This window comes from Dicentrarchus labrax, unplaced genomic scaffold, assembly GCF_905237075.1.
Source record: "Dicentrarchus labrax unplaced genomic scaffold, dlabrax2021, whole genome shotgun sequence".
Taxonomy (NCBI): domain Eukaryota; kingdom Metazoa; phylum Chordata; class Actinopteri; family Moronidae; genus Dicentrarchus; species Dicentrarchus labrax.
Genome location: NW_026136702.1, coordinates 25,747,364 through 25,770,581, shown reverse-complemented (window position 1 = coordinate 25,770,581; position 23,218 = coordinate 25,747,364). Strand labels below are relative to the sequence as shown.

At 40.0% G+C, this 23,218-nt stretch overlaps 1 protein-coding gene and 1 long non-coding RNA gene across 2 annotated transcripts in view; one reads left to right on the top strand and one right to left on the bottom strand.

The window, feature by feature from the left end:
• LOC127377137 (uncharacterized) overlaps positions 1-23,218 on the bottom strand; it is a 417,826-nt gene that overhangs the window by 163,629 nt on the left and 230,979 nt on the right. The gene's annotated exons all lie outside the window — the stretch shown is intronic.
• Positions 15,745-23,218, top strand: part of col13a1 (collagen, type XIII, alpha 1) — a 131,346-nt gene continuing 123,872 nt past the window's right edge. The window contains exon 1 of the mRNA XM_051423355.1: positions 15,745-16,576. Coding sequence (XP_051279315.1) covers positions 16,277-16,576 — 300 coding nt within the window. The 5' untranslated portion in view covers positions 15,745-16,276. The remainder of the gene's footprint in view (positions 16,577-23,218) is intronic.

Below are 23,218 nucleotides of genomic sequence, written 5' to 3'. Positions count from 1 at the left end.
ATTCAGGAAAACCTCCAACGCCATTTCTTTCATCACAGAGGACAGATGACAGCGAGGAATAACAGGATAGATCTGACTCCACACGGAGGTATCCGTGTCATCACTGAACTAATGGGAAGCATGTTTAACGAGTCAGAGGAGATGAGGGGCTTTGCCTGGTTTCATTTATCTCTCACAGTCAGGGATTTGCCCTCCCAGCTCCCCTGGCAGAGTCAGCAGGCAGCTGGTACAGTGGGCAGTAGTGCAGGGTGCGGCTGCTCCACCGTTTAACTCTTTCTGGCTTTATCTCAAGAAGGCAAAGTGTTACTGCTGCTCTCACATTTCCAGGATGCCTCGACAGGCACATTTGTGATGTCGAAGCTGAAATGAGAGCAGTAGACTGACAGTTGCTTCTACTCAAAGGTATTGGTCGAGCTTTTATTCAGCGATAGGAAATAGGTGAACTTGCGCAAAGCTTTGACATTCCTACTTTGATCCATACTCTCAGTATAAATCTAATTTATACAATACCGAAGATAGATTTGGTATGGTTAGATAGTAAATTGTACCACCTCGCTCGAAAAACAAAAATACCAAATTGAATACTGAGACAGAACAGAGGTTGTTTCTCCTCTCAAAACAAAAATATATCATACATTATCACATCTGTGAGTTATGTTCAAAGGCCAGAGGTCAGCATTGACATCCAGAAGGCATCAGCACATCTGTGTTTAGGCCACAATGTCCACATATATAGAAAACTGTTTTGTTTATAGCCAATTGCTGGCGGACAATGATATGGCTAGATAAGGGCCGTAGACATAGCAGCCCACATTTGCTTTCTTGCTAGTATAAGCTTCTCATAATCAAAGACATATCTTATGCACGTTGGCTTGCTGACCACAAAACAAACATTTACTGGGGAAAGCTCGAGGGCTTTGAGCCAAAGGGGTGTAAGTGTGCTATATATCAGATTTTACAGGAGAGCCAAAACAAATTTGGATCAAACTTGAATCAGCTGCTGTTGCCATGTACAGTATTTGATCTTGTTATCAGATTGAGCACCGCTGTAAAAACAATATTGCTACAGTTTATGTCAAAAATATTTATTAAACATTTTAAAAATGTCAAAAGAATGAGATATGCCTTTTTGGCACAAACATTTTCCCAACAGACTAATGCAGAATATGGGCATATGTAAGTAAACAACTGTAAACCACATTCATTTTAATTAAATGTACACACTAATACCTCAATCAATAAATATTTGACTACAAGCAGCATATCAAATCAACTAATAGGCATACTGATTTTTCTATTAAAAACTTTACTCTCTATAACACACGCGTATCAACCTTTTTAAATAGGGTATAATAAAAGTGCCTTTATCATTTATTGATGTGTACTGGGCAGTGTGAACCTATCCTGATAACTAGTTGGTTTGTGGAGTACTGTTTTAAAGCTTGGAGTTTGGCTATATAGGTTTTTTGTAGCTAGCAGTGGTGACGTAGTGCAAATGGCCACTCTCATCAGCTGTGCTTGCTTTCAACTCGTCCACAGAAAGAAAACAATGGTGGGTTCCCTGGTAACACAGGTTCTCGTATTCCAGATTCCGGAAACAGTACACTGAAATATGTTTGTGAAAACATCTAAGGGGGGAGATAGCCATGCTGTAACAGAATCTGGATTCATATCTGATCAGCACTGCCTAGTTTGACACATGACCACAAGGTAGCATTGGCTTCACTTCACAGACCCGGAAGCTCTGTCCACTAATTATATACTGTCAACGGTCCTGGGACTCTGAACAAAACAGTATTTTTACTAATTTGCCTTTCTATTAATTACAACCTATGGGTCATCATTTCATTCCTTTTGGCACTGAAAAGTCCTCACCGAGAGCCTTCATTTGATATATAATACTCATATTTGCCCAAAATGGCTCTTGGGGGCATCCCCTTTGGCTCCAAGCCCTCGTACAGTCAGTTTGCAGGCTAGATTATTAATTATATACAGTCCCTCCAGTATTTAGCAGGCCTTTTTTCCATAAATCATTTAAAATTGAAGGCAAGTTTTGTTCCAGTGAGAATAAAACCATGAATATTGAATTTATCTCATCGTCATACTTTAAGCTTTGTGTTTGTCATAGCTTTTGCACTAAAAACAGCTGTGTGCTGCACTGGGAGCAACAGTGAAAACAAAAACAATGAGCTGAAAGAAGCTAAAACACTCCGTAGAACTGAGGAGAACTGCAATATTTCTTTCTCACTTGCTCACACCTTTCACATTACACATAGTCCTGTGATCTGTTGGTAATATGAAGCTTTAGAAACTTTACTAGCAGATGCAGTGGACTTCCGTCTTTTTCAAGGCCTGACATCTTGACCATCCGCAGACCAAGTGTCTGTGTGGTTGAGTCTGAATCATCTAAGCTGTGCTGGTTAAGGTCCAGGTTCGGAGCAGGCCAAACCCTAGTTTCTAAATCAGTCCGCTGACTAGGGTCTGAGCACGTAGTCTGCAGCCAGCAGGCATGACCAAACAAAAGTGGTCGCAAACCCCAGCGAGCAGGACCGGGTGCTGAAGCAGCACTTTTCATCAGGTCTCTAAAAATATACCTGTGTCCAATGAGCTCACTATCGGTTGTGGTTAGCTTAATTAAACCGTGCAGCTGTAGATTATTTAGAAATCCAATTCCTGCTTTGCAGGGAGTCCAGAAATATCATCTGCAGTAACTTCTCATTAATGATAATGATATATGATAGGCGGGTGGGGTTGTTTTCATTTTATTTTCCGTTGTGGGTTTGTTTCATAAATCTTGATTTGCTTGGCTGGATTAAAGCTCGTATTGAATGAGACACTTATCTACACAGTCCAGATAAATTAGAATAGAATGATACTTCTATATGAACAACAATGGAGAATACAACAGTATACCTACAATATAGACCTGAAAAAGTCATTTTAGCCTTCGCTAGACCGAGCAACCCTATCTCCGGACAAGGGTGTTAATATATAGAGAAAAACACAATTTTCTTTTTTGCTGGAAGTAAAATGAGAAGATCAATAACAGTAGCATGTCTGTACAGTAAATGTAGGGCTAAAGACAGCAGCCTGTTAGCTTAGATTAGCATAAAGACTGGGAACAGTAAACAGCAAGCCTGGCTCTGTCCTGAAGTAGCAAAATCCTCACAACAGCTCTAAACATCACCAATTAACACTTTATATCTATTTAAAACTGAAGTGAAAGATGATAAGTTCTGGTATTCGGGGTTATGTGTCAGACCTAACTTAATTCTTATGTTATGTAGGGTTAATAAAAAACGTTATATACAGGATTGTGACAGGATGTAGTCTGGTCTCCTGCATGATAGTTTGGACTACACACCAGTCATCAACCATTCCAGCCTACATTACCCCTAATTTACCCTCCATTGGCATTAAATGTAAATCAAGAGTGTTCCTAGACACCCGGCTGGAGAGCTTTTTTGTTTAGTTGCATGGAAATCTGAGAGTGAATAAAATAGTTGACAGAGAAACTGTCTCCATCCAGAAGGTCCATCAATCATCATGGGACACGCATTGGCAGAAATTCAATACCTACCAAAGTAGAAGCCTAATAGTGGCAAACTGCCTTCGTAATGACCAGTAATGGACAAAAATCCATCAGCCCAAGCAATATCCATGGACCCAGTACTCTTTATACCATGTTATACGGTGGAAAAAAGCAGTAAATCATATGCAACTGGTCAAATAAGCTATGTAATTTCATCACACACTTTAACAGTAGGTGGATGATACACTAGGTCCACCAGTTTCAGCTTTTATCTGCAAATCAAGCTCCAGTGATCAGAAAGCGCCTATATGCTCTTGCCTCTGCCTCCCTCAGCTGGTTTTTCTTACTTCATTAAAGAGGTCTTTGCTCCACATGTGCCTTTAACAACTCCCCACTTTCTGTAGTAAAACCTCAGCCTAGCTGGTTCTAATTTGTCATCCCTTGCACGTTATTAACCTAACCAGCCTCAAAGTGGATCTGGTACAGCGAGGGGGGAAGGGAGTGGGAGACAAGGGGTTGCTGGGAGGAGGATGACACCAAAGGCATCTAATAAGCACTTGGTTTGTTGTGCTGTGCATATGGTAGTGCTTAGCAAGGAGGCCACATGTTTGGTGATTCATCCTGTGAAGGACTAAGCCAAGTTTTATGGAGTTGTCATATTGGTCAGCTGTTAAAGGGACAATCTATGATATGGACTCTTTACAAACATCTAATGTCACACAACAGGAAGTACACAACATCAACACAGCAAACCCAAAGCCCTGTTCCACCCCAACTTCGTCCACTGACCTGATATTTTCTTGGCTAAACTGTGATTATGGTCAGAAACCACAGCCCATTTAGCTCAAAATAGATAGATATTTTCACATCTTGTTATGTTTGTGGCAACTTGCAAGACTTTTCTTTGTTTCTAGCTGATATTTATCTGCTGGCCTTCAGACAGTTTATTTCTCCTCTGTGGTACCCAGCTGGATGAAGAGACCATGTTAATTGTATTGTATTGTATTGTAATCTGTATTTTTGCTTTTACCTCCACCACCACCAGTTGGCGGTTTGCAGTTCAGGTTTGGGTGGTTAATTTTTCATTTTATTGCCATTTTTCATTCAGTCTTATTCAGAGTGAGTGAGTGACTGTGTGAGTGTACCTGCTGGGGTCTGGACTGTGTGCTGGAGTTGACAAGAGTCACTCATTGACATCCTCGTTCAAAAAGATGATCCCTGTTCATTTATTGGTTGTCTTGCTTCCCATCACCGTAGCAGGCAGCGTGAGAGCCGTACCATATGATAACAACGAGTGGGTGTGGGCTGTATGAGAGGGAAAAGTTGGGGATTCTTGTCTTTCATTAGTGGCGAGGTCTCAGTATGTCTGGACACTTAAAAGAGTTGAAATAGATTTGTTTGTTCATTTTCGCCCATTGCTACACATTTATCGTATGACTGCTGAGGCGGAAAGCAAACACTCCAGCTGTGAATCAAACTGCAGTAACAGCTCTATGCTGGAATTTTGGTACATGGATGGTTAATGGATTGCACTTATATAGAGCCTTTTTAGTCGTCCGGCCATGCAAGGTACCATGCTCATCAGAAACTAATCCCATTCACACACAGTAGTAGTGTAGTGCCACTTGGTGTAGTGGTCACAGTTGGTACTGCAGGTCACACAAACACTTCAGCAACTAATGCAGCTATGCAAGTAAACCAACAGGAAACAGAATATCTTTCTTTTATTTCTTCTGTTTAATTAGGAAAAAAAGTAATTGCAAGAAAGCGGGTTTGTTTTGTGGTAAAATGCAATGAAAACCTATGTTATTTTTAATAGTTTTTCTGTTGCAGATGATATCCTGAGCGGATGTGTGAGTGCTGCCCTGGTCTGGCAGGTGCCTCAATCTGCAGGACGTGGAGCTGAAAGGGGCAAGTGTCCAGCTCGCAAAGAAGCTAAATGACTTGACCAGAACTGTATGATAGCCTATAATTTATTTGATGAGGATGTCAGCAATATTTTATCCGAAAAGAAAATAACATGGAGGGTGGAGTGAGCGACTAATTATAGAAGAGTGAGAAAAACCACACAAACCACCAGAGGCATGGGGTGAGGACTCAGACCACTTAAACCCAATATGTTACATGGATCAGCCTCACTTGTGTCGCTGGAGACGGTTAAGAGTGTCTCTGTGTTTTTCAGCTTTAGAGAAGGAGGCTGAAAGTAAGTAAGAAGAACAGAATTATAGCTGCAAGCAGTGATATGTAGGCTGGGCTTCAATCTTACAATAAAACTATGAAGAGAAGTTTATTTTCAAATATTAAATTTGGAACTATTCAACACTTTATTAAAGGAATAGTCCAATATTTGGAGAAATATGCTTATTAGCTTTCTTTCACAGAGCGAGGAGGCACTGGTTGTCAGAACTTTACCATAATGAATACGGTAGAACTTTTCTACTATTATGGTAAAAGGATATTGGTACTGTTGAGTCTAGGATCAAAGTTGGAGTTTTATTCCATATTTTACCATATAAATTCAAGTTTTGCCATATGAAAATACCATATGAATGCTATATAAAAACATTTCTTTTTTAAAGAGATATGATAGTTTTCTGTGCAATTCACAGTCCATAATATATATATAAAAAAAACGACTTTATTCCATATCAATTCCTTTAAAATGCCGCATAAATAAAGGTTTTGCCATGAGATATGTCTGTGTCTCGAGTGTTTTACTGTTACAGAAACAGTTTTTAAATGTATTTTATATACATTATATTTATGGTCTTTTGCAGTCATGGTTTGACAGTTTTTCACTGTAAAATCTACACACATTTTTTACATAGGAGCGGGCAGTTTTGACTTAATGTGGGCGGGAACAGGTGGTGTGCCCCAGAATTTAGCTAGCGCCCAACAGAAGGATGGAGAGAAAGTCATAAAATTAGGCTATAAAGACGATTAAAGCCAGTTCTTGAAATAGCATAAACAGCATAGCAAGGCAAGTCTGATGTTTCACGAACATTTCTCAGTTGTTATTGACAATAAAATAACATCTTTTCACCTGTGGGACAGGAGAAGACAGAATCTCTTTTGTGCTGGAGGGATGGTCAGAATGCTTGTGGGAGCGGGCGGGAATGGACACACACATAGCGGGAATGGGCGCCAGAGCATGTGAGCAGAGTGAAGCGGTGAGAATTTCTTCTCCTCACTCTTGGAGCTGTTTGTTCGCTCCACACACCTATTCAAAGAGTCGCGGGGCCCTCCTCGCTCAACTCAGATTTCACCCTGCTCTACTGAAATCGCTCTATACTTTCTACAGAGAATGAGAAAAAGCTGCGCTATATTTTAGTAGTAGTTTTGTATGATAAGGCTGGTGTGTCATACTGGGGACATCATTGATGAGGTTATAAAGATCAGCTGTATGTGCGATTAGAAGTGGGCAGAAAAGAGAAAAGAAGGACAGGGTTGGAAGGTTACTTTGAAAATGGATTCTGATACAATTACTAATTAATTACACTGCACATGGTATTATATCCTTAATTTTAAAATGTATTTTATATCTGTAATCCTGCTAATAATCTCCATTATTTACTGAATGTAATTGTAATCTGATTACATCTTTTTTTCTGGAAATGCAATGTATTACAGTTACTTTTTTTGTATCCTGATTATGCAACTCAGTTATATGTAATCTGTTACTCCCCAAGACTGGGGGACACACATAGCAGGAGTGGCATTAAGAAAATCGTCCCACGCAGGGATCTAATCTCTACCATAGCAGGTTCATAGCAGAGCAGCCAGTAGCTGTGAAGACATTTCACTGCAAACCAAAAACAACAGAAGAACAGCCCTGACAGAGGAACCTCAGGCCTGGTGTTCCTCTTTGAACAAGTGTAGCCCGTGACTGCTCTACTGTATAATAACACAGCACAGAAAGAAAGAGGTTGTAATTTTGATATTCAAATGCCACAGCTGCTTGATATTGTGGTCTCAGAGGGAAAGAACGAAAACCACTTGAAGTTCTCCGGAAAGGTGCCTTGCATTCTGTGAGTCCTTGAACTGCTCATCTCACTTGGTTTCACTGAAGCTGATTAAAGGCAAATTAATGAAAAAGAGAAAGACGGATGTTCTTTTTGTGGCCTGTTCAGCACTTGTTTCATTCAGAACCGCAGCCAACCTCGCTGTGGAAAAGCTGGTGCCTGTTAGCCATCGCAGTGTATTCACAGAGGGGAATAAAGAGGTTGATAACCTCACCTCAGACAGCTGCTACTACAGACAAAAATGTATTCTGTTTTATAGAGTCATTGGTTTGAAAATAAAAAAAACCTGTGTTCGCTTTTCGTGTTGGCACCTGTCTCATATAATAAAATGAACTGCCCTTTATCAACGCAATTTGTCCCATATTTTTGTGCACACCTTACTATAATGTATACACTACGTTTGCACATGCTTGGAATGACATGGTAAATGGATTGTATATAGTGCCTTTTTTAGTCTTCCGACTACTCAAAGCCATTCACACACATTCATACCTGAATGGCAGAGGCTACCATGCAATTAACCAACTGCTCATCACCATTATCTTGATCAAGAACACTTCTACCTGCAGCAGGAGGAGCCGGGGATCGAACCACCAACCGTCTGATTAGTGGACGACCCGCTCTACCTCCTGACATAATATTAATGTAGTCTGAGGTTTGTGGAACTGGTTCAAAAACCAACTACTGGTTTGTTCAATTTTAGAGAAAGAACATTTTCCAATCAAAACTGCAGTATCAAGAAACTCTATGCTCTATTTTTTCTGCCAGTACCACCGAATTCTACCTAATGCAACCATGTGTGACTTCCCTAATTGAACCTGATTTATGTATCAAATTACAGAGGGGACACTGTTACCCAAAAGGTTTCCATTGATTTATTGTTCAGTGTTCATGGTGGTCCAATCAAAGACAAACGGTCTTTTAACTCCCTCTCTTTCTCAGTGTTCTCTAATGGACATAGAACCTGGACACATGTGTCCACTTTCACAGGACAGGGCTCTTCAGATGATTAGTGGTATTACGCCTGCAGGGCTGTGAACATCCCTGTGACCTTTGGACGTTTCCCTTATTTCTAAAAGCTCAAGACAGATTACGACAATTGTGCATTTGCCATCCACCCAGGGTGTCAGCATCATCCATTACATGTCCAATCTCCATGCTGAGCCTTCAGCTTCTTTCAAATATTTAATCCCTTGATGATTGTACATTGTGTGATGATTAAATCATGTTTTTGATGATCAAAAGGGGGTCATTCAAATAAGGAAAATTGTCAGAGACAATTCTGTATTTTGTGTGCATATTCTGTCCTTGTTCAATGTTTCTGAGACTTGTGTTCTCACTGCTGCAGCAACTCTACTGCTGCTGGTAACCATTAAGTCTACTGCTGGAATCAAGTACAAGTTTATTTGTCACATATTCAACATACAGACGAGTGACAAATTAAAGGAAAAACATCAATAAATGAGTGAAGAAACGGAGGAAGGAGGAATGCTTCGGCACTGGTCCACTGTGTGGTAAAATTAATATCCAATCATGCTCTCTAGAATGTATAAAAAGCTGAATTTGGTCACAGTGATATAATAGTAGGGTATAGTAGTAAAAAATTCAATGTATACAAAATAACAAATATTAAAAAATCAATATATACAGCAAAGACGGATAGAATACATTTTAAAAAATGCAATGTTGGGTTAGGGTTAGGTTTAGAGAGCAAGAGAAAATTGGGCCAACATAATAGATCAATGGTGGAGGTATTTGTCAACAGGGAACATCAGAAGTGAGGTCTATCAGGATTTGGATGTCTTGAGGGAAATCGCTCCTTTTAAGTGGTCAAATCTCTGTACTGTTCACACACTACGCAACTTTCTGTCTTGTAATCAGGAGTCTTAAAGTTGACAGTACAGTCAAAGAGTATTTGCTACTTTTACATAAATAAAACATCTGAGTACTTCTTCCACCACTGGTGAAGACCAACAATTCACTGGCTGTCACAGAAGCAGGCAAATAGTTTTTCCAAACTGGCCCAAAACTCAAGTCCCTCCAAAAATCACTCTTGCCGTGGATAATATCTTTTCATAAGGCTTAATGAAAACAGTGTTCAACTTTTCTGTCAGTGTGACCTGATCTATGACCTGTAGCACTTACACTGTCAAATACAAAACTGACTGATATTTCTGCATGGCTTAGCTCAATGGTTCTCAAAAGTTCTGATGTGTCCCCCTTCAGAAGCTGAAAAAAGTTCACGCCCCACAATTTCTAGCAATCAATAACAATGATAGGGGATCCAAAACTAATAAAAGAGACACACTATATTCCTGTTTCAGATGTGTGTGATCAGATGTGTTACCTATGAGGGGCTCTCACAGACACATCCAGGCCGTCACAGACACATCCACTGAAGAGCATCTAAGTGTCCTCCATCTCAAAACACTCAGAAGAGTGTGATCAATGAGAAACGGAGAAAAGGAGATGAAGACATATTGTCCCACTGTATGCTTTCTCCTTCTCTGTCTCACTTAGAGAGAGTGGATAATTACAAACAGACAAATCCTGTCTGGAGAAAGGATGCATACACACACTTAACCCTAACCCTAACCACCACACACATAAAGCAAAGTCAGGGTAGAGTAACTGAGGTCCATGTTTGTTTTGGAGCTTTATACCGTAGCACACAATCTTCAACAGATATATGTTCCAGCATACTGGGGAAACTGTATGCTATTGAAGGCGGTGAGATATGGTGAAAATCTCAAACAAACAAACAAATGAGTAAAACTGAGAGTTAATATTGGTTGTTCATCTGCTGTTCCCTCAACCAAGAATGAACTTTCAACCTCAATGGACAAGTAGTCTTAGACTCCCTTTCCTCCATAGCAAACCTAATGCTAGTTTTGGTCTGGTGCTAGTGCTGGTTCAGGGTTGGTTGCAAACCTCCTTTGAATCGGTTAGCGTTTCCACAAGCTACAACATTATTACATCACTGTATACATCGGCAATGTTAGCTATTGAGATTAACCGTTGGTCAGCTAACATTACCAAAGCAAGCATAGCTACTAATTTCTCACATCAATGTGAACTTTGAACATAACAGTAATATCACAAACAACACTGATGTGAGAAATTAGTAGCAATGGGTCATGATAGCTGACCAACAGCAAGCTAGCTTGCCAGCTAGCTCGATGTTAAATCATCAATGTCTAAGTTATGTTTGTAACATTAATATGAGAAACTAGCTGAACAGCTAATAAAGACACAGCTAGCTGGCTGGCCAAAAGTTGACGCCAGCCTCTGACATAAGTGTTTTTTGGTTCAAGAGTCACAGGGCCACGTAGGAACCAGTTTTCTTGACTGAGAGCCAGTTCTTTGGCACGAAAAACTGGTTCAAAATTAGGCACCAGCTTCAAACCAGCTCCCACATAGTGTTTCCTCTAAATTAGCTCTGGTTCTTGAACCTGTTCCGTTAACGATTCTCTGAACCATGGTGCTATCTAGCAAACCAGCTCGTGTTTCTGCCAGTTTTGAGCCATTTTTGACCTTCCATTACACTCTGACCCCCACTTTAGTGGCCCCATTTGGCCACCTCTAGGAAACATTTCTGAGTGCACCACTAATTCCCATCAGACTCAGCTGTACTGTGTGCTTACTGATTATTAAATGTTTTCTACTTTTTCAGTGCTGTGACACGACAATCATGGTCCATATAAGTAAGTAACATCTTCAAACAGAAAGGGTATATTAAATGTAATATATAGTTGTTACTGTCTAATAAGCCATTTCATGAAATCTAAATCTTAAAGACTGTGTCAGAAGTGGGACATTTGTATAAGTTATGTGCTGTATTTATAATCTTTAAGTCAAAGACCAATGAAGCCCTGACAGACATTGTTAGCGAGACTGAAGGAGGTCGATAAAGATCAAATGAATGCAGTGAGACTGAAGCATTTAACTGCTCTGATTTGCATGAAAACAAATGGTAAACTCATTCTCCAGTGACTTTACAACTCCAATCTCTATCACAGCTGTTATAACAGCAGGATTAGTCTCTTTTAATTTTAAAGAATCCCATGATTGCAATAAATGTACCTTTCATTTTGAGGATCATTTTCAAAGTGTGTTTTTCAGCTTGCAGAATTACAAAGCCAGCTGGCCACACTGAGTCACGTTGTAATTAGAAGGACTTGCCACACATGGAGTGATTCTGGCCCATCGAGCCACCATCAGAAACCTTTGCAGGCACATGGCGTCCTAAGATGTGGCTGACAGTTGAAGAGACATCTCTTGGTCTGACTACAATTACAGTGCAACGACGCAAGACAGGAAATTCTTTATTAGTGCTTTAAAAAGCCTTCTGCGGTGGCCTGAGGCCATAAAGAAAACCACCGGTGTGCTTTTTAATAAATGCAATTAGACAAGCCACTGGATGAGGTCGACCATCTTGATCTGACTGGCCGTTCAATCATCTTATGGCCAAGCTGCAGCAGACAGGCACACTCTGGATTTACTAAGGAGCCAGCACATAAAACAGAAAGGCTATAAATTTTAATTTAGCTTTTTAGTGCTCAATGGACGAGCGTCACACCTTTATGTGCGCAGGGCCCTGCAGACCATGGACACATGCTCGAACTATCAACCTGCTGTAGATTCAATGTGCAATGGACACACTGAAACAAAAATAAAAAAATTTAAAAATGTATTAAACCTTTCCTATTCAGTCAAGGAAGATTCAGTGAGAGGACGCCTCTCTTTGTGCAGGAACTTCCTACTCTCACAGTTACACATATTCATACCTGGAAGCTGTAACCATAGTCTAATCTGCTGGATGCAGTTAGGGTTAAGCCTTGATCAAGGGCACCTCAGTGGTCGTAATGAGGGAGGGCCAAGTGCTGCTTCTTCACTTTCCCCACCCAGATTTATCCTGCCGGTCTAGGGACTTGACCAACGACCTCCCGGTCCTAAGCTTGCTTATAAGAGGGCATGTGCAGTGTGTTCTGTATACTGGGGATGGCAACACTAAATGAGGATCTAATGTGCAGGTACAGTAATAGGCAGTAGCAAGAAATCCTCCTGTACATACAATAAATACATCTTGCTGCACTGGGGTGTTTAATATTAGATACATATGTGACATGTGTGTGACACATAAACATGACAGTGTGTAATATAGTCAATAATTTATCCTAATCCTATATATTCTTAAAAATTATTATGAAATTAATTATTTAAAAAAAAAATCTATTTGTTGCAGATCATTTTATTTCAGTAAAAAATACTTTTAATCATAATGTCAATTTTCTAAAGTCTGATTTTAGTCAACAATCCTAATGGTCATTTTTGTCTCTGCCAAACAGATATGTGATTGGCTGTCTGCTCATTCAGACTGAACAAACAAACAACCACAGACAACAGCCTGGAAATATTTATTCCTACTTTGTAACTAAACAACCTCTGTTTAAACTGAACTGACACCTATACTGGTAACTATATAAACTGACATACAGATGGATGCATGGATCAGATAAGCTTGTGACATTGACACTGGCTAGTGTTTGTTTCCTGTTTTCTATCAGCCAACACAGGTTTATTTTAACCATGGTGAAGATCTTTCTCTGACCTTAAACATCCCTTCCAGATAAGACATTTCTTTAAAATAGTCCAGTTGGAACAAAAATGCATGTCTGATATGTTAAAATATAATTTCCACATTAAAATCTTTAAAAAGTAATCTACTCCTTCTACTTCATTATACCTGTCAGAATCTCTGAATATACAAACGTTGTTCATTTCTAAAGTTTTCCTGCTTTACTTTCCATTATTACCATTCTCAGTAGATGTGCACTGGTGGCTTCAAGTTTTTACATCACACTGTACAAGTTCACACTGGACCAGTGCCTAAAACCTTGGCAGTGGCAACAATGGAACAATCATATGAACGTTTTTGTTAATGATTTGTAATGGCTTTGAAAGGCACTGCCACTGCCGCCACTCCCATTAGGGGCATCAGATCAGAAAAGCTGATATGTGAAGTTTTCAAAAACAATGAGAAAGAACATATTTTGCTTTTTATTTTGGAAAACTTGATGGTCGTGTATAATTTTAATCTAAATCAAATTTGACTGGAAAGTCAAAAACAGGAACCCCTGGCATAATTGCTAAATATGGGAAAATCATGGATTATGTTGGTGGGATTGTGGAGCCAAAGGAGACCTAGCACATATTCTGGGGCTGTCCAAATTTGCAGGGATACTGGGAGGATGTTAAAAAAGGATTTTTTTTTTTTTTTAAATTACCGTAATCTTCTACCCAAAGTAGATTTTTGTGAAGTTGATTATGTCTATTTCACAAAATTCACACATAATACCATAAAGGAACAAGAAGAGATGTAAATTTACTAATGGATGGAATTGTATGGCACAAATAAAAGGCAAAAGTATAGAATATATTTTATTAATATAGAACCTTTCATACAGTGCTTCACAAAAACATTAAGAAGACATTAAAGACGTTAAAGGTGCAATGTTCTCATAAAAGTGAAAAAGTGAGATAAAATGTAAAATATTAAAAGACAATAAACACTAGTTAAAGGGGTACTAACAACCTGTCAACTCAAAAGTTGGTCTTGGCCCAATTTTTACATATTTTAGTTAGTCCAGGTCCAAACTACCTGGACCAGAAACTTCCCTTTGTGAGGTAAAATGACTGGCTTTGAACAGTGTGATGTTCTGGCTTCAGTTTTCTGACGGTAAAGGTTCTCTTTAGGGATCCTTCCATAATGTTGGCAGATACTGAGCATGTCAATGGCAAAAACAACCACTTTTAGTGGATGTACTTTGACTGGCACATTTAATCATTCAATCTCTCTAACTCTCCTTATCCGTCCAGTGTGTAAAATTTAGGAGAATCTATTGTCAAAAATGTAATATAATATGCATATATTATATTCATAGCTATGCTTTCATTAGATGCTGTGCACCTGTCTGTCCGTTTGTCTCTCTCTCTGTCTCTGTCTGTCTGTCTCTCTCTCTCTCTCTCTCTCTCTCTCTCTCTCTCTCTCTCTCTCTCACCCCAACTGGTCGAGACAGACGACCACCCACCTAGAGCCGAAGGATCTGTCCTAGGTTTCTGCCTTTTAACAGGCAGTTTTTCCTTGCCCTTGTCGCCAAGGTCTTGCTCATGGTGGTACTGTTGGGTCTCTGTAAATAATGTTATAAAGAGTTCGGTCTAGACCTGCTCTATTTGAAAAGTGTCCTGAGATAACTTCTGTTATGAATTGGTGCTATACAAATAAAATTGAATTGAAAAACTGAAATTGAATTAGTGTATAATCACCTGCATTGCCTTCCATGGAGTCTGCCATTTTTCTACAGTGGCCCAGAAGAGACAAACCACGTGTTTCATGGCCACCGTAGTTTCTCCTACACACTTGGAAGGGGATGGTGAAGCGAGAGACTTGCGATCTGCCACTACACCACTAGATGCCACAAACCCAACATACACCTTTAATCAGCTGACCATGTGCGTTTACTTTACTTTCAGTTAAACAATTATACTTTTCTACAATCTCTTCCAGCCAACCAGTGTGTATGATTTAGTGGCATCTAGTAGTGAATTTGCAGGTTACAACTAACTGAATACCACTCAGCTTCCAAGTATGTAGGAGAAACTATGGTGGCTGCGAAAAGACCCTATCTAGAGCCAGTGTTTGGTTTGCAAAGGTAGTAGAACTTTGGTTCTCTGCCCGAACCCAATTGCACCCAATTGACACAACTTGCTGGGTTTGGACCAGGTTGGGGCCTCAAAACAACTGCCATAAGTCATAATATTCAGTTTACTGTCAGAGGACTAAAGAAAACAGAAAACAGAGAAGCTGAAATCAGAGAATGTTTTTCAAAAAAGTTCTTAAAAACCTTAAATAGTTGGTCTAGGTAACATGTTGGAATGAATCCTAGATAAGCACAAGACATCAGCACTGACTCTAGTCTGATGGGCATGAGGTCGGTGTTCCATTCTTTCTGCACAGAGCCCACAACAGGTTCACAGAGTCCAGCAGATCCTCTTTCAAACAGAGCCAGATCCGGACTAGGGAAAGTAGAGTGCTGCTGTTGTTTTGGTCGGGATCTGAGCAGTACTACTCAGCAGGCCGGCAGTGTACCAGCTGTGTGAGTAGAGCGTCCTCGCTTTGCGCACCCTAAAAATATCCCTCACTAAGTGCGCGGATCAAAGGGGGCAGCAACACCGCCATGAATCCCGCCCCGGTATTTAACCTAAAGCCTTTCAGAGGAGGAGCATGCACTGTGAGCAAAGGGCCCGCGGCATCCAGAGCTGCGCAGAGGAGAGAGAGGCTGGCTCGGGTTTCAGAGACGCACACTGACGGCAGACCTGCGGCACACAGTGGGATCACTCAGAGGGAGCAGCAGCGAATGGGACAAACGGAGCAGAACGCAGAGGATTTAGAGTCCGTCCCTGTGAATCAGGAACATCACTGACTGACTGATGCCAATCTCCACAATGTCACCTGTTATAACTTTGATGTAGTTGCGCATCTGAGCGCAGAAAGGTACTCTGGAGAGCCTTTGAAGAAGAAAAAAGACATCTGCAAAACTTTTCCCCCAGCAGAGAGACAGTCTGTCACACGCTCCAAAAGTTGCAGGTCGTTAGGATTCCTCTTCTGCTACCCTGCCCCTGATGAATACAGGGATTTATGTGTGGATAAAACCAGAGTTAGATGTATAAAATGGGAGAGGATCAGAAGTGGGGAGTCGCCAGTAAAGCGGGTGAGGAGAGGAGGACTGGCGGCGGGCAGCAGCAGCAGAAACGGAGAGATTGGAGAGATTTGTCCAGCGTAACGATTTGCATCGCGGTGTCTGTTCTGTGCATTGGAGTTTGCATTGTGGTTTTTGTGCGGACATCGGAGCTGCAGTCCAGGATAGTAAGTCTGGAGCAGCAGCAACTCTCCGCGTGGATGTTGTCTCTGGAGCAGGTGGAGCCCGTTATCCTGGGCCGACTGGACCAGATCCTGGAGGAGGTGAGCGCTTTACTGAAACTCAAACGTTTTAGAAGCAGGTTTTTTCGAATATGGCATCTGATGGAAGGTAGTTTGGAGTTTCATAGAGGTTCCTCCAGGCTGCAACTTCAGATGGGACTGCGCGTTTGTTCACTTTAAGATGATGGATAGAAGGAAAACAAGCCATACACTTATTTTGTATTTTTACACTTATCTTGAGCTAGCTATAAGAATTTATGTTACTTTTTTAGTAATATAGTTTTATGGGGAATGAGCTGTTCACATTATCTTCACTAAGTATTATAACATACTAACTAACGATTATTGTGTACTAATTCATTTGAAAACTTTTTAAGTTACATTAAATCACTTTTTAGTCAGGCTTATAACTTAATTAGTTTATTTTTAGATACTTGTTCTTATAAACAACTGCTAATCGGATCTCTAACGCATTGGTAAAATTGTAATTAACCATTAGTAACACTTAATTTATCTGATTGAAAGGGTAAACACTTACCCAAAGGATGTTTTTTTTTATAACTTGGCAACCCAAAACCTTTTTTATTAATGGATTCTAACTGATCTCTAAAGCCTTGGTACATATCTAATTAACCAATAATAGGCAATTAGTAACTTTTTAAAAACACTTAATTAACCTGCCTGTTAATAAAAAAGTAAACACCAAAGTTTTTCCTTACCACTAGCTACCCAAAACCTATTTTTATTATTTAAATGTGTAATTTCTTACAATCTGGCAACCCAAAACTAGTAATAATATAAATAATAAAAATAAATAGTGGATTCTAACTGATCTATAAAGTAACAACTTATAAACATTTAATTAAGCTGCTTATAAGAAAGTGTTAGTAAAAGGGTAAAACGTTTTTTTTTTTTACAAATTGGCAACACAAGACTTTTTTATTTATGGTTTCTAACAGATATATAAAGCTGCCTGATCGTAGTGTTGTTGTAGTGTGATACACAAAGACTTTTTTTTACAACCCAAAACTTGATTTTACTAATGTATTATAACTGATATCTAACATGTTACTAGATGCTTTATGAAGTAATAATAAAGCCACCGTGTACTACTAATAAAGACTTTATAAAGGCTGCCTTATCAGAGTGTCTTTAGTCAAACACAAATAAATTCAATTTAGTTCCTGCACATCTCTGAACCACCGAGCGAGCTACACATGTGTTCTAACTATCATGTGCACCTCTTCACTGAGATAACGTGTGAGGAGCTCTCCCTGGCCTTTCACATCTGGTACTCCTACAGTTGCCCTCTGCTGCCCTTTCATTGACCACTTCCACAGCTACACTAACAAGCTCTTCCACAGTGATTGAAGTTCCGCAGGGGCCCTGTTTTCCCTTCCTCCGTTTGCTTTGGCCTTTATCACCCCCCCCTCTTCCATGATCCCTTTCACTAGGGCTAGTATAATGCACTTACCAGGAGAAGAGAGCACAGGGTACCTGCTGCTGGGGATGAGGGAAGTATTGCACCTCCATTTGTGTTGGAAATGTTATTAGCTGAGATACTCTGTGTTTGGAAGATACAATAGAATGTTTTGAGGTTGGCGTACTAAAGGACAATCAAAGGTGCTGGTGACAGAGTCCTGTTTAAGCGTCTGGCTCTGGAGATCCTCCGTGGGGCCCTGTGAGGATGATCTCTCCTTCATTTCCAGACAGCCCTGGGGCGATGTAGCCTGCCTCTTTGTTTAGCTCTGCGCGTATAAATAGTTGTTATTAATGGGACACAAGCACAGATGTGGCCTTTTGTAGAGAGAGGGAGACGTTTGTGGTACTTTCACTCAATGCTGTCCAGAATCCACCTCCATGATGACCAGTTTCCTCTGTTATGGAAAATGTCCCCTCTTCCAGCAGGACAGAGTTATTAATATTCAAGTCAAATTTGGCTCACAGCAGAATCCATTAGTTTTTTGAATAATCGGGTGGCTGTTGCTCAGGTCGGGCGGCTGTGGCTCAGAGGAAGAGTGGGTCGTCCTGTAATCGGAAGGTTGTTGGTTCAATCCAGCTCCTCCCCCTGCATGTCGAAGTGTCCTTGTGCAAGATACTGAACCCTCAAATTGCTCTTGATGCTGTGCATCGGTGTATGAATGAGTTAATTTTCTGTTTGATGGACTTTGCTATCACTGAGTGAATGTGTGTGAAAGAGTGAATGTGGCACGTAGTGTAAAAGCGCTTTGCGTGGTCGGAAGACTAGAAAGGCGCTATAGAAGCACAGGTCCATTTACCATTTACCATCCATTAATGTTTCTAGTAATTTGTTTGCAGTTATTGTGCCTGGGCATGAGGCCGTGGAAAGGGTATGTTTGTTGTTTCTTTTTTATATATTTGCTGAAACTTTCACTATATCCTGACAGTAGAACATGAGACTGATAATCTATGAAACAGTCCTTGGTTCCTCTGGCTCCTCCTAGTGCTCCTAATGGGATTTGTAAGAATCCACCAGGCCGCTTTGGATTGGAGGTTGGAATATAGTTAATTCTTGAGTCTCATTCCCAGGGTACCAAAGGCCTGTATTTGGCTTTGATTGGTTGTTTTTATTCAGGCCTGGTGGATTCTTACAAATACAATAGTGACAGTTTCAGCAAATATGAAAAACATTTTTTTTAAATAAATATTACCTACTGCAGCTTTAATTAAAATAAAATCAATTAAAGAAGAGGACCCGCTCCCTTAGTGGATAGAAATGGCTCATTCTAAGGTAACAAAAACACAATGATTCTTATTTTCAGGTGATTATACACTAATGAAAACATACCTATGGATATTATATTCTATTCCTGACAATAGATCTTCCTAAATGTTACACACTAGAGCTTTAAAATCACAAATTGTTGTGTTTTACATTTATGTTTTTGTATGGATTGAATAACAATACACAGCATGTTTACTGAAGGTTTTACAAAATAGCAGTCAAAATCATATAGCCTGGGTAAAAATTATTTCCCTGCATCAGGGGCGCCGCCAGGAATTTTGGGCCCCATGACAAAAAAATCAAATTGGGCCCCCTCTGCGCAGCTGTTGTCACCACATCTCTAGGACCTAACTGTCCCATCAAAAGCTTTACATAACTCTAATTAAAGGCTTGCAACTGTCTTGCTTCTTGTAGTTCAATACTAGTACTAGCACAATATTTACTGCTGGTGATTTGTACATGCATGCAGTCTGCATACAGTATGCAGTTCACTATTTGATGCAAGATTAAAAGCAACCATAAAAAATGTGCTAAAGGCCATCTTTTACAGTCTCAAAGTATTTTTATTGTAAAATTTCAAAATGGATAATTCTTCTCAAATAAATTGCCCTTCATGATGGGAATAATAAAGTCTGTATCTATAGATGTTATTCCATAATTCAATCTAAATGAACGTATCAAACTGGATTATTTTAATATTGTCTGTATCTTACATGCAGGCTCAGGTAAGCTACTCACTGTTTCCAACTGTCCAGCATCCAGTACAGACAGTAGGTTGTTGTTCTTTAATTTTATTTCATAATGATCATTATGTGAGAAAATAATTGTTATTAATGTGTTTGAATTTCTGTCATTAATAAATATTTCATTTTCTTTTTTGTAATGGTAAAAAGAGCAAGAGAGACAGAAATCCCCACAGACTCCCTGCAATGACGTTGACTGGCCTGTCATTGAACACAATGTTGCTCAGCTTCACTGGGACGGGGAGGGGTACAGTGATGGGGGGACAGGAGGGGTACAGTGATGGGGAGACTGGGAGGGTACAGTGATGGGGAGACTGGGAGGGTACAGTTATGGGGAGACTGGGGTGCTGCTGACTCATCTGTTGTTAAGTCTGCTAAAAGGGGGCAGGGACAATGATTTAATATGAATATCTTGCTAAACGTTTCCCTGAACTGATTAAATGGTGATTAAATGTAGGCTGACACTAGTCTGTAGCTGGCTATCTTATTTCACTATGGACATTAAGCCAACAGGTTAATACCACTCACAGACTATAGGCTCCTTTCTTGGTGAAACACTGGGTTACAGATTGACATCCTTTCCTTTGTCTTTCCTCTCTCTCTTTTCTCTCTTTCCTTTTTTGAAAACCAGATTTTGATTTACTAGTTAACATTGTGATCACTGTAGTTCTGGTTCATCTACTGACTGCAAACACTGTCACTGATAAGTGCTAAAGCAGGACCAAACCATTTGATGCAGATACAGGGGGGTGGTCGGTCAATATGGATGTTTACTTTTTGGTCAATGGGAATATTTAACTTTTACTGCCAAAAACAAGTAAAAACAAAGAGATCAATAGTTTTATTATTATATTTGAAATATATATACTGAATGATGATGGTTTAATAATTTTATATTAGTTTTTACCTATTTTTTGGGGCCCCTGTCAGTCATGGGCTCTTGGAATTGTCCTAAGTTTACCCCCCTATACAGCGCCCCTGCCCTGCATAAGCAAAACATATTATATATTTATACTTTGAGAAGAAATAAAAGCTCCTTATAACTGCAAATTCTCAACAGGTGTCCAAGTCAAGAATAAGCTTTGTGAGGTCCTTGAATTGTACTCCCCAAAATAACTGCCATACATACACTTAACAACCCCCTGAAAGCAGCCTAGCCCCCCTGACCTTCCCCTCCCTCTGGCGTTATCTTGCCCCAAACACGGCCCCTTTAACATTTACAATTAGCCACAAAGTGCTCTCTGCAGACTTGCTATAAGCCTGGTGCATATAGTGAATGCAGAGGCATGATGGGAGCTAGAGGCCACGTTGTGAGGTGTAGAAAAGTGAAAAATATAGTCTCCCCCTGCCCCGCTTTCCTCACTCTGCTCCCCACAGAGCTGTCACCCAATACACTGTGAGGTCCACGCATACATTCACACAACACAAACACAAACACATACATATATACGTCTACATCTGTGAACTCTGTGTGTGTGTGTGTGTGTGTGTGTGTGTGTGTGTGTGTGTGGGAGCATAAATGACCCATGTGCTAATCAGACAGCCTAATGCAAACAGCACACTCAAGCAGAAGTGCCCGAGTCACCTCTGCACTTTGTCAGAGCACAGTTAGTGATGGCTGCACACACACATAAACACACACTGAGAGTAACTAACCTGAATGATACCTCACAGTTGAGCCTGAGACTAAACAGGCATGCTGACAGTCGTAGATGTTATAAAGATACACGGCAAAGTTAAGGATTTACAACAAGTAAATATAAGTCTTTTCTTAATGAAAACATCAGGAATATAGGAATCGATAAGACATTTCATGACACAGTATTAAATAGGACTGTGATTGATGATACCTGTGAGCTCATAGTGTGCCTGCTAGATAAATTAGCTGCAGTCAAAAAGGGCTGCAGCTACAAGAGGCCGGGAAAGCCCGCAGTAGCCTCTCTGTTGGATAGACGGCTGAAGTCCTGACATCACATCCAGGGTAGCTAGTGTTCCGCTTGCTTCTCTAAAGCAAATTCTACCATAACAGCTGCAAAATCAAGCAAGGTAACTGCAAGGATGTAGGAAGTGCAGTGTAGAAAGAGAAAGATTGAAGGACAGGGTGGTATATGGGAAGGTCTGTTAGAGACAAGGGATACACAATTACAGGTTCAAATGTTTAACAAACCAGAATCTGACTGCTTTATAAAGTCATCTGATACAGCAGGTGCACCAAACACAAGGCAGAAGGCTCCGCTATAGTCAAGATGGCGACAAAGATAAAAAAACGAAACAGGCATTCATTAATCTGGTATTGTGTCTAACATTAGTGGATCATAACAGGTATGGAATTAATCTGCAGATGCACCGACCAAATTTTGGATTAGGGTTAGGTTTAGGTTAGGATCAGTTTTTGAGCCAAAATGTGGCCTACAACCACAGATGGGAAGTACAAATACTTTGTTACTGTACTTAAGTAGTTTTTCAGGTATATATACTTTACTTAAGTTCTTACTTTTCCTTCCTACATTCCAACACTCAAATATCTGTACCTCTTATGTTTTCAAAACTGACTTCTGAACAAGACAAAAAAAGACCAGAGAGGGAGACTCGTTAGTTGGCTTTGAACAGAAACAGCTGGTTTATTTGTCCTTCAGAGGAACCAAGAGAGTACTTTTACTTTGAGTACATTTCAGAGCCTGTACTTTTTCCCTTTTACTTGAGTAAAGAAGTTAAATCAGTATAGTGTATACTTTTTCCACCGTTGCCTACAAAGGTTAGCCTTGGTTTTGGGCCAAGCAGTTGGTGATGACTTGCCTTTTCTGGTTTGTTTGGATGAGTAAGAAGAAAAAGGGGGATAAAAAAAAAAAATTATTTAAAAAAAATTTTTTAAAAATTTTGTGAACCCCTTGAGGGAATTGTATATATACATATTCATACAAAAAAGGCTGATTGGTGCAGTAGTATGTTAGATTAGCTGCAGACAGATCCACACACAGACACACATGCCTAAATGCTTACACCTAGCGGAGATAATATACAGTGTTATTGGCTAACATAACCTCTGTGGACTGAACCATACAACATAATGTTTGGGCCTTCATTTTTAATAATTTGCATTTCAGCAAATGTCAGCAACTTGTTGCTCTACTTCTAGAACAGAACCAGAAGTTTTTTGGTTTCACTTCAGCTATGAAATATCACTATGAAGCTAGG